Below are 12,578 nucleotides of genomic sequence, written 5' to 3'. Positions count from 1 at the left end.
CTGGGTGGGAGTGTCCTGGGCGGAACACGTCCGCAACACGTCACTCCACACCTGCACACATAGTTACAAACATTGGTTAAAATACTCAATCTTTATTATTTCAAATATTATAAAAGAAAGGAAACATATATAAAGAAAAATATATGAGAAAACATATGCTTGGATAGTAATCCTGCTTATACATCCACATTGTATTGGTTGTACATTGTATACAAGATATATGTATAACATTTCTAACATACAATGGAGGAAAGCAGGTATATACTTCGTGCATAAAAAAGAAAGATGGTGAGTCTGGAGCAAAAAAAGAGACATGTGTATAATTTGAAAACAAAGATGTTTTTATACGTATACAACTGCCTTATACGATTACAATGTATATTTTCATTGTTTGTCTAGGAAACTACTGAAAGGCAAAGCAAGTTACTAAATGTAATCACAACATTGAATTTATAATATGCAATTATGTTTGTATATAATTTTTATAATTTAGCCATATCAGTAGTGCAAGATGGTATCTAACCTCCTATTTAGACCTCGCGGTACTCGTGTGTCTAAGGTGAGGATCCAAAAAATCTCCCGATCTAAAACCTTTTGTCTCATATTACCACCTCTAGGTGGCCTTTTGACTCTTTCAATGCCTTGTACAATTAGGCTAGAGGTATTACCACCATGTGCCTCAGCACAATGTTTGGTAACCATGGATACGTGCCGTGCCTGACAATGTGCAACGTCAGATAGATGCTTGCGTACCCTGATTTTAAGTGGGTTAATGGTACATCCCACATATTGCAGATTGCAGGCACGGCACGTAAAAAGGTACTTAACTCCGGCTGTGTTGCAGTTTACATATTGTTTGATGGTAAAAGTTTTGTTGTTACTGGTAGATGTAAATGATGACGAATTACTCATATAGTTGCAACAGATACATTTTCTGGATCCACATTTAAATGAGCCCGGACAATTCAGCCAGGTAGGGGCACCTCTAGGAGAATCCAAAAATAGGCTGGGGGATAGTTTCTGACCCAAAGTCGGAGCTCTTCTAGGTACACATCTGAACCCCCCGTTTAATGCTTCCTGAAACTCGGGATCAGTATATATAATTGGCATGTTATTTTTGATGATATTACTGACTGCCTTAAACTCTGTACTGTATTGAGTAGAGAAGACTACGGGTACGTTTTTATTGTGTGTACTCTTCGGGTTTTTATTTTTGTTATGACTATTCTTTGGGATTTGTGACTTGATTAAATCAGAATGGTTCTTATTACTGGCGATAGTTCTGGCCCTCTGGATGGTCCAATCAGGGTAGCCGCGTTGCTATAATCTGTTGCCTATGGCAACTATTTCATTTGCAAAATCACATTCAAGCGAGCAATTGCGGCGTGCCCTGATCATTTCACAGAAGGGTACATTTTCTGTTACATGTGAGGGGTGACAGGAGCCTGCTTGCAGAATAGAATTTACTGCAGTTTTTTTCTAAATGTAGTAGTAATAATATTGCCGGTATCACTGTCACCCCGTAATGTAAGGTTCAAAAAGTTAACTAAGTCCTGTTCAAAACAAACTGTGAACTGTAGATTGTGTTCATTGGAGTTCATAAAATCCTTGAACTCCTGTGTGGCCGCTAAATCAGACCCCCAAATAAATAGGAGGTCATCGATGTAGCGGCCATACCACAACAGTTGAGAGCTAAAGGAGTTCACGGGGGCGAAAAGAATCCCCCTCTCCCCCAACACATATAAATAACGTTGCACATTTTCAGGCACAGCACGTATCCATGGTTACCAAACATTGTGTTTAGACACATGGTGGTAATACCTCTAGCCTAATTGTACAAGGCATTGAAAGAGTCGAAAGGCCACCTAGAGGTGATAATATGAGACAAAAGGTTTTAGATCGGGAGATTTTTGGGATCCTCACCTTAGACACACGAGTACCGCGGGGTCTAAATAGCAGGTTAGATATCATCTTGCACTACTGATATGGCTAAATTATAAAAAATAATAAAATTACATACAAACATAATTACATATTATAAATTTAATATTGTGATTACATTTAGTAACTTGCTTTGCCTTTCAGTAGTTTCCTAGACAAACAATGAAAATATACATTGTAATCGTATAAGGCAGTTGTTTACGTATAAAAACATCTTCTTTGTTTTCAAATTATACACATGTCTCTTTTTTTGCTCCAGACTCACCATCTTTCTTTTTTATGCACGAAGTATATACCCGCTTTCCTCCATTGTATGTTAGAAATGTTATACATATATCTTGTATACCGTATACAACCAATACAATGTGGATGTATAAGCAGGATTACTATCCAAGCATATGTTTTCTCATATATTTTTCTTTATATATGTTTCCTTTCTTTTATAATATTTGAAATAGTAAAGATTGAGTATTTTAACCAATGTTTGTAACTATGTGTGCAGGTGTGGAGTGACTTGTTGCGGACGTGTTCCGCCCAGGACACTCCCACCCAGCATATATAAATGATCTTAACACAAGTAACATTTGTATGACTAAGGCCCTGTGGGCCGAAACGCATCACGTTACCTGAGTGCCTGATGTAACCTATGGCAACAGAATAAAAAGACGTTCCTTTTTACACGTGTGCGCTGGACATCTTCCTTTCTTTTGCAAAAAGTTAAACAGATTTGTAAATTACTTCTATTTAAAAATGTTAATCCTTCCAGTACATATCAGCTGCTAAATGCTCCACAGGAAGTTCTTTTCTTTTTGATTTTCCTTCCTGTCTCATCACAGTGCTCTCTGCTGACACCTCTGTCCATGTCAAGTACTGTCCAGAGCAGGATAGGTTCGCTATGGGGATTTGATCCTACTCTTGACAGTTGCTAAAATAGAGTTGTCAGCAGAGAGCACTGTGGTCAGACAGAAAGGAAATTCAGAAAGAAAAGAACTTCATCTGGAACATACAACAGCTGATAAGTACTGGAAGGATTAACATTTTTAAATAGAAATAATTTACGTGCTCTCGCATCACCCTAAGTGCAAGAAAAAGTGCAAACATGTTACACTAAAAAAACATGTACAGAGGATGCGGTCACGCAAGCCCTTCTCCGATAGGAGAGAGGCCCCCCAACAAACCTCACCCTTCGCCTCTGGACCAAAAGGTACCTGCGAGGTTCCAGGTTCGATGTCCCTTTTTGCCGAAGCTACTAAGGGACCACAAATGCTCCCGGCATCCCCCTGCGTTAGCCAAGGTATCTGCCCGCAGAGCTGATAACGGTAGGTACCCTGCCAAAGCAGGAGTACCCGGGGTGTTTGCAGGGAGGTGCGGAACCTAATGGTCACACACACCTCCCCTAGACTGCCAGGAAGGACACCCAGAAGGGCTACCGCATCCTGACAAATCCAGTGGACACACAGCACGCAGAAAGTGACACAGTGAGACAAAAATAAATAAATAAGTCAATGTGTGCAGATATACTGCCCGGACATCCGGCTGGATCTATAAAAACTCAGTGAGCCAGTACACCCAGTGAGTTTCGGCACCTCGGGGTCACCACTCCCCGAGGCACAAAAGTACCTCGGCTCTAGACCCTCTCAGCCTCATGGCGAGACCCGGAGGAAGCAGGTCACATTGGGGCAGCCGTCGGGCTGATTCCTCAGAACCAGCCCGGGAATGCCCCGGTACACCTGCATCCTCCATGCAGCACCCATCCCCACCAACTCCACACCGGTGTGGACGGCCACCGGAATCTCAGACTTAATAACTCACTTAAAGGTGTTTTACAGCCATATACACAGGATAAGGGTCCAATTGCTGGGATCCCTGCGATCTCCAGAATTGGGCCTGTCTTTTACCTTGGAGTGTGACCGACCCTACCTTGCAAGACTAACTGTTCTTGAGAGTGACTACCCACTTTGCCAATCATCGTCTGAGGCGAGACATCTCTGCGGCCTGTGACTGACAGAGCGGACCTCTCAAGCATAGATGTGCTTGGCTAATTTCAACTCACCAGGCACAATGGATGAATATAAATGAGGCAGAATACAGACTCAATGCCAGATTGGCAGACAAAGTACCCAAACCAACCTTAGCATATGTCAATATTTCTTTCCTGATAATGTCTTTGTTGACTGGCTTACACAGGGGATATGTGTGGTGGTGAATTAATATATATGTCTTAGTTTGTTTCTTTGGTACAACCTTGTGCAGTAAAATATGGAACTTGTTGAGCATTGCTGCAATGGACCAAACATACAACAAAAGCTATTCACCTTGTCTAGCTTTACTTGTCACACCCTTTGGAAATCTCTAACAGATTTAATATTCCCTGTAAAAACAACAACTAATTTAGAAACATAAGGAGTGAAAAAACAAGTAAAAAAAACCTTCTCCGAGTAACTCAGTGCCTGTCTTTTGGGACATAGGTTTAGCCACAGCTTTGTTTACCAGAATCCTTACCCTGGCTGGTAACAGCTGGTCTGGGACCTGGTTTACCTTTCTTGAAATAATGCAAGGCTGGGTGAGAGCCACTACAGATTGGAGCATTAATGTTTGAAACAACAGAAGAACCTACAATGACCTTTGTAAAAGAGCCAACATGTCTCCAGTCTGTGACCCACAACCACTTGGCACACATGTTACTTATATGTCAACAACAAACATAGGATAGGTCATTTAACCCTTACTCACCCCCATTTGCCAGGGGCGGGGTTTATGTTTAAAGTCCCATACAAGTCAATGGGAAATATATGTTACTGCATAACTTCGAAACGGCTTGAGATATTTTGATAATGCTTGGTCACATGTTACTTATATATCCACTTAAAATATAGGATAGTTAATTTAACCCTTAACTACCCTCATTTGTGAGGGTCAGGGTTTTTGTTTAAAGTCCCATGCAAATCAATGGGAAATGTATGTTCCCACATAACTTCCGTACGGCTGGAGCTATTTCAATAACTGGTACACATATTACAGGTCGAGATATGAGGACGGGATGGGAGGTCGGGATAGGAGGACGCGATAGGAAGACCGGAATATGAGGACCGGGATAGGAGGGCCGAGATAGGAAGACCGGCATAGGAGGTCGAGATAGGAGGTCGAGATAGGAGGACGCGATAGGAGGACGCGATAGGAGGACGCGATAGGAGGACTGGATAGGAGGTCGAGATAGGAGGTCGAGATAGGAGGTCGGGATAGGAGGTCGGGATAGGAGGACGGGATAGGAGAACAGGATTGGAAGACGGGATAGGAGGTTGGAATAGGAGGTTGGGATAGGAGGACGGGATAGATTGACTGGATAGGAGGACAGGATAGGAGGACGGGAAAGGAGGACGGGAAAGGAGGTCGAGATATGAGGACGGGAAAGGAGGATGGAAAAGGAGGACGGGAAAGGAGGACGGGATAGGAGAACGGGATAGGAGGACGGGATAGGAGGTCGGGATAGATGGACGGGATAGGAGGACGGCATAGGAGGACGGGAAAGGAGGTCAAGATAGGAGGACGGGAAAGGAGGACGGGAAAGGATGTCGAGATATGAGGATGGGAAAGGAGGACGGGATAGGAGGACGTGATAGGAGGACGGGATAGGAGGACGGGACAGGAGGACGGGATAGGAGATAGAGATAGGAGGTCGGGATATGATGACGGGATAGGAGGTTGGGATATGACAACAATATATGAGGACGGGATATGAAGTCAAAAGCTTCCTCCTTTGTTTATTTTCCTCCCCAACAAGGATTAGGAAGGAAAAACCGGGCAACGCCGGGTACTCAGCTAGTATATATATATATATATATATATATATATATTAGCTGTGTGCTGTACATAAGAACCAGTAACACAGCTGCATAAAGAGTTATTAAAGTACCGTGATATTTTTTCAAAAGACTACCTCTTTGAGAAAAACACCCACTTGTCCAGACCATATTTTGTTACGGATTTTCAGTGTATCCTATACTAAGCATAGGTCCTATTTTCTTTGAGAAGACCGTCCCCATAACAGACCCCTTTCAGCGCAATTTTGCCAGTAATATGGTTGCACAGTTAGATTCAATTCTCTCATTGTGCTGCTGTAGTTTACTAGTGATAAAATGGCAGTACAGTGGGATAATAGTATACTAAAATTGGTTTGTTTGTTTGCTTTTCAATAATAAAGGAAAATATATATGTTATTGGCTATTTATGGAGCAACTCTACAGGTGCTTTAGCCCCATTTGGGCCTTAAGGACTAAGACAAGTTTAATTTTACATTTTCGTTTTTTCCTCCTTGCCTTCAAAAAATCATAACTCTTTAATATTTTCATCCACAGACTAGTATGGGGGCTTGTTTTTTGCGTGACCAGTTGTCAGTTGCAATGCCATCACTAACTTTACCATAAAATGTATCGCGCAACCATAAAAATACTATTTGTGTGGGGAAAATAAAAACAAAATCACAATTTTGCTAATTTTGGAAGGCTTTGTTTTCACGCCGTACAATTTAAGGTAGAAATGACATGTGTTCTTTATTCTTTGGGTCGATACAATTAAAATGATACCAGTGATAACATACTTTGCTATTACTGTTGCGCTTAAAAAAAATCGCACTTTTTAACCAAATTAGTATGTTTAAAATCTGCCTATTTTGAAGACCTATAACTTTTTCATTTTTCCCTATGAGCGACGGTATGAGGGCTCATTTTTTTGCGCCGTGATCTGTACTTTTTATTGATACCATATTTGCTTATATAAAACTTTTAATACATTTTTATAAAATTTTTTGGGAATAAAATGTTATAAAAAAAGCAGCAATTTTTGACTTTTTTTTTTACGTTCACGCCATTCACCATACACTATCATTAACATTGTATTTTAATAGTTCAGATATTTACGCACACAGCGATACCAAATATGTATTTTTTTTTTTAAAATTACACTTTTTGGATGTGAAATAGGAAAAATGGGACAATTGACGTTTTTATTGGGGGAGCGGTTTTAAAATTTTAAATTTTTTTACTTTTTTTACATTTATTTTTACACTTTAATAGTCCCCATAGGGGACTATTTATTGCACTCATTTGATTGCTAATACTGTTCAGTGCTATGCATAGGGCATAGCACTGATCAGTGTTATTGGTCATCTTCTGCTCTGGTCTGCTCGATCGCAGACCAGAGCAGAAGACCCGTGGAAGGCAGCGGAGGCAGGTGAGGGGACCACCATCTGCCACTCTGGATGATCGGATCACTCTGTATTGATCATGGCATCTGAGGGGTTAATGGTAGACATCCACGTGATCGTGGATGTCAGCAGCCGGGACCTGCCGCAAACGATCCGTGCATCGCTCCGATGCTCGCGGTTATGTATAGGACGTAAATGTATGTCCTGGTGCATTAAGTACCAGCTCATTAGGATGTACATTTATGTCCTGCATCATTAAGGGGTTGAATGTTGATGTTTCTGGTGTTGGAATACTACTGGTGCATTTTAAGGGGGAATGTTAATGCTGTTGGAAGAGCGCATATTTACCTCCTTTGCGCTTTTGATGCTCTCAATTTCAGATCTCTGCGCTCCAGCTCCCAATGACATCCTGCTCCCACACTCAGCTTTGTGCCTGGGTGAGCGGGATATCATTGAAGGCTGGTAGAATGGGAGCACAGGCACTCGCCCATCTTTTCCCATTTTTCAAATAAAAAATGTAAAGGAAAGCAAAAATAAACATAATTGGTACAACCGCAAACATTTTTAAGCTATTAATATATAAGGGTATTGATCCTGCACAGTGAATACAGTGAACAGACTCATCAGAATTTTTTTTATAAAAAGTTATCAAATTCCAAAATGGTATCAATAAAAACTGAAGATCATGGTGCAAAAAATTAGCCTTCACAAAGGTCTATAGATGGAAAAATAAAGCATTAGGGGTCAGAATTAGGCAAAATACGAAAATTGGCCCAGTGGTTGAGGGGTTAATATATTACATAGTAATTTGTAACATCTGACATTTTTCACATAAAATTAGTTTTTGTTATAGCTGTCTTCATACCATTTTAGTAACTCCTGCTTGTGTATCTATTTTAAAATGTTAAATTATATGTTTATTCATTGCAACCTCACAGAACAAATGTAAAATGTGCATCAACTAATGTAACCTATTACTTCTTCCCATTATCTCTGCAGATGGTAAGGAAGTGAAGGTGGGCGAATACAATGCAGTAGCTGACAGCCTCGAACTGATCAATGACACTATCAGATTTCAAGGTATATACATACTAAGATAATGCTCAAAAGGCTAAACAGTATACACCAAATATTGTTAATTCACAGAAATGTAATCATATTGGGTGCAATTATTGCATTCGCACCCAGGTGTTGCTGACGGGGCACAAAGGTTCATTTTAGCCATAGGAGGAGGTCAGTACATAAAATACTGCATAATAGTTGGACTATGTTAAAGATTTTAAAATAGGCAGCAAGAGTAAGTAGAAACAGGAAAAGACAAAAAAAAATATCCGAACTTATCAATATTTACATTTTAAATTGCACCAATATTTAAACTTACATTTTTTGCTCATTTTTAGGGTTGGAGCCTCCAAAAGATCAAACATTCATCCGAATGGAGCGACGTCAGATATATTTGCCGCTTTACAGTATTCTGTCTGCCATTACAATTATTGGAATGATTATGGCCAGCACATTCTTATTCTTTAACATTAAAAACAGGAATCAAAAGTAAGTGTCACAATCTGTTCATCATATATCATTATAACTTTCTTTGTGTCAGTTTAATATAGAGATAAAGATAGAAAGATTACCATCATTTTACTACGCATGTATGCTACACATTGATAAAAAGTATCTTCCAAGAGCAAATGTCATTGTTAAAATTATTGCACAATAACATCTAAAAATTTTTTTTTTTTTTACTACTATGGACTATATCACATTATCATCTATTGTTATAAAGTTCCCAATAGTCTATTTATGTTATTCCTAGGGTTTTACAGAATGTATTATGAACTATTCACAATGGGGGGAATTTACTGTTCCTCATGCGCCACAATTCTGTCCTCTCATGGCAGCCATATACTATTAAAGTACACTGGGCGACACTTTTTCAACATGATCACGTTCTACGTTTAGCTCCGAAAAAGGTGTTGTGGCTTAAAGGTAGATGTTTTCCTGATGAACTTACAAATGAAATAGACTTATTTCTGGTGCTATTTTTGGCACAAGCTACACAAAACAGTAGAGGCATATATTGCTGTGCAACTTGCATCTGAACAGGGATTTACTAACCAACGTGCACCAAAATAGTATATTCCCGCCCCCAAAAAAACACTTTATACAATGCAGTCAGCATGTCAGACACGAGCAAACAAAAGTACATTTCCCCAATGTTCCTGCTGAAAATACCAGATGTGGTATTATAAAAGACTACTATAATCCATAAAGACTAGGACCAATTCTGCTGTTACATTTTGGTTCAAGAGACTCCCCTCCAAAAAAAACCCTAAACTATCAGTAAATGGTTTAAAAGCCCTGATTCTGAATCTGTAGTTTTTAGCTTTCCGCTCACTTGCATTCACCCACTGTAAGCTCACAAACAAAGAAAACATAGTAGTCTTCTCCAAGATATTACAGAATTGAAGTATGTTGTAGACATTTGTTTACAAAAACAAGCAGTATGTAATTTTTTTTCTCACAAAGGCACAGAATCTTAATGGTTACAGTCACTTTAAGTGATTTTATACTGGTGGTTTCTCTTATGCTTAGTGGGTAAATACTCTTGAATGTAGCAAAATCAACTTAATTCTTGTGTTTATGCTGAGACCTAGAGGACTATAGGCAACTGTTACACACGGCGCTTCCGCCACTTGCGCTGGCCGTGAGCGCATTAACCCGCTCTCCCCTGCTCCCGGCGGGGCTGGGATTCGTATCGCGGGACGCGCCCGCATGCAAATCACAGCCCGTCACTTGCCACGTTCCTCCTCCACTGCTTTTCAGCTCTGGCATTCGTGTCCCCGTCTCCTAGACTGCACGAGCGACGGAGCTCTGAAATTTAAAGGGCCAGTACGCCCATAACTATGTGCAACACCTGACACACTTCTATAAGTTCCTGTACCTCCCACACTTCGCTGCCGGATCTTCAGTGCCCCTAGCCTGAGATTAAGCATTTCCAATTGTCTGTTGCCTTGCCCGTGTATTTTGACCCTTGCGCTTCGTTATTTGACTACGCACCTTTGCAGCCTGCCTTGACCTTCTGCTAAGTCTGACTACACCTCTGCCTCATCCTTCTGTACCTCGTCTTGCCCAGTTACCTGTGTGGTCGAGTCGTATAGGGTTAGCGTCCTGGGTGTCGCTTGCCACAGCAAGCCCATCCTGCCTTGCGGCGGGCACTGGTGGAGACCAGCAACACCTTAGACTCTGCCCCCTGATACAGCCCATGTCATCAGCCACACAGGTTGGAGGATCCACATCCAGCAGCGTTACTACTACTACCGTGAGTTATACAGCAACATTACTAGTCCCCCAGAAGGTCTGGTTTTACCTAGATGACTACTGGCTCCGGCCTGAACCAACTGTGCACTCTGGGTCATTGGAAGGCTCTTCCCTGCCACAATCTGCCTCATCTAGATATTACTTGTAGGGTTGCACAAATGACTTTTCTGAGCCCACTCCACAAACTACAGGCACTGGCTGCTATCTGCAGGTGCATTTGCTGTCTATGACAAGCATAGGAGATCACTTTAATACTGTTTAACCACTGAAATGCTGTGATTAATGGTGACCATGGCATTTAGGTAGTTAGATGACCATTGTCACACATGCAGACCTCTGATCGCCCCCTTCCCCCAGGAGGAAATTAAAGGGTGCTAATTAGTTGTCATGATAGTCAGAGGCCTTATAAAGGCTTTGGTGGCTGCCATGTTACCCCATCTATGGTATGGTTAATTTAAAGTGTACCTGTCATTTAAAAAAAACTTTGAGATACTACAAAAGCATTTCTCAAAGTTTTGATCACTCGGGGTTCAGTGCTTTGACCCCTTAGAAATCAGAACGAGCAGAGAAAACAGGAGTGTACAGGAGCGCACTTGACTACCTGGCAGCGATCTCTGTCCTGTGGACCCAAAGACTAGATTTACATTGGAGCCACAGAACGTAGATGACTAATAACCAGGGAATGAAGTGCCCTTTTGCACCCTTTTTCCTGCTCGTTCTTCTTTTTGGTGGGGGTCTCAGAACTGAGAATCTGACCAATCAAAACGTTTAAATTGTTTCTGTGACATGTGAAAAGTTTTTTTTTTTTATGACAGGTACACTTTAAGTGCTAAAATTATGGCTCCTTGTAGATAGATAGATAACCACAAAACAAAACAGCAGCACTTCCTGGATTGTGTGAGCTGTTGACCTAGGCTCTCTTTACTTTTTATAGATAGATACTGTAGATAGATAGATATAGTTGTATGTTTCAATGACCTATAGAAAGAAAATGGATAAGAATTGCATGTCAAAATATAACCTTATACAAAATGTTTTTATTTATAGTCAAGCACGGTGCTCTCTATCATTGTTTGGTCTGTGTGTTCCCTTTGACAGGTTAATAAAGATGTCTAGTCCTTATATGAACAACCTTATTATCCTTGGAGGAATGCTTTCCTACGCTTCTATATTTCTGTTTGGCCTTGATGGATCATTTGTATCAGCAAAAACATTTGAAACTTTGTGCACCGTAAGTAATTCTGCATCTGCTGTTTTTATACCTTTTTCACCTTTGTTAAACTGTATTGTCAGTAAGCACTGCACAATTGCATGAGTCATATGCTGTGATATGTACTCAACATCAAGCTTGACATTTCTAGTTGACCCCCCCTTTTTTTTTTTTGCTGATACCATCACAGTAAAGAATAGTTTTAATTGAAACTGTTTTGTGTAGGTTATATACATTGGTAGCCTGCCGTATATTTTGCTGTATATTGTACTGGGACTGAAAATAGGCATGGGCATTTTGGACTAAGTAGCCCATATCTGTATGTGACTATGTAAAGGCAAAGCCACAAAGGAGACAAATGTCAATCATAGCTGGGTATAATAGGGTACATTACAGGAAAAATAAATTAATTAATTAAAATATATAACATTGACATAGATAGGTAAGACAATTTTCCACGATGAACACATGTACCTCTAAATAAATCATATAGTTACCAAATAACACCTGTATAAAAGAAGGAATATTATAACTATAGATATTACCATCATACTGTTACTAACCAAATCCTGTGTACTGACCAATATTGCCAATAATACCAGTTTACAAGGAGTAATATTATCACCATACATCACCAGCAGACTATTGCTGACCAAATCCTTTATGCTGAGACCAGTATTACCAATAATACCTTTATACCAGGAGGAATATTATCACAATACATATTACCATCATACTGTTACTGACCAAATCATGCATACGGAGACCAATAATACTAATAATATTAGTATACAAAGAGGAAATATTCCCCCCATACAGTGGCCATATACAGTAGAATCTCCCAATAATGCACACTCACGGTCCGCTATTGAGAGATGTCCCCTATTGGGAAAATAGGCTAAA

At 40.3% G+C, this 12,578-nt stretch overlaps 1 protein-coding gene across 1 annotated transcript in view; it reads left to right on the top strand.

Annotated features, from left to right (window-relative positions):
- GABBR2 (gamma-aminobutyric acid type B receptor subunit 2) overlaps nt 1-12,578 on the top strand; it is a 659,326-nt gene that overhangs the window by 462,957 nt on the left and 183,791 nt on the right. Inside the window, exons 9-11 of the mRNA XM_056520917.1 lie at nt 8,144-8,224; nt 8,545-8,695; nt 11,564-11,696. Of these exons, the coding sequence (XP_056376892.1) occupies nt 8,144-8,224; nt 8,545-8,695; nt 11,564-11,696 (365 nt within the window). The remainder of the gene's footprint in view (nt 1-8,143; nt 8,225-8,544; nt 8,696-11,563; nt 11,697-12,578) is intronic.

This window comes from Hyla sarda, chromosome 5 (assembly GCF_029499605.1).
Source record: "Hyla sarda isolate aHylSar1 chromosome 5, aHylSar1.hap1, whole genome shotgun sequence".
Taxonomy (NCBI): Eukaryota; Metazoa; Chordata; class Amphibia; order Anura; family Hylidae; genus Hyla; species Hyla sarda.
The sequence above is the reverse complement of the archived record's forward strand: the minus strand, read 5'-3'. Positions and strand labels throughout refer to the sequence as shown.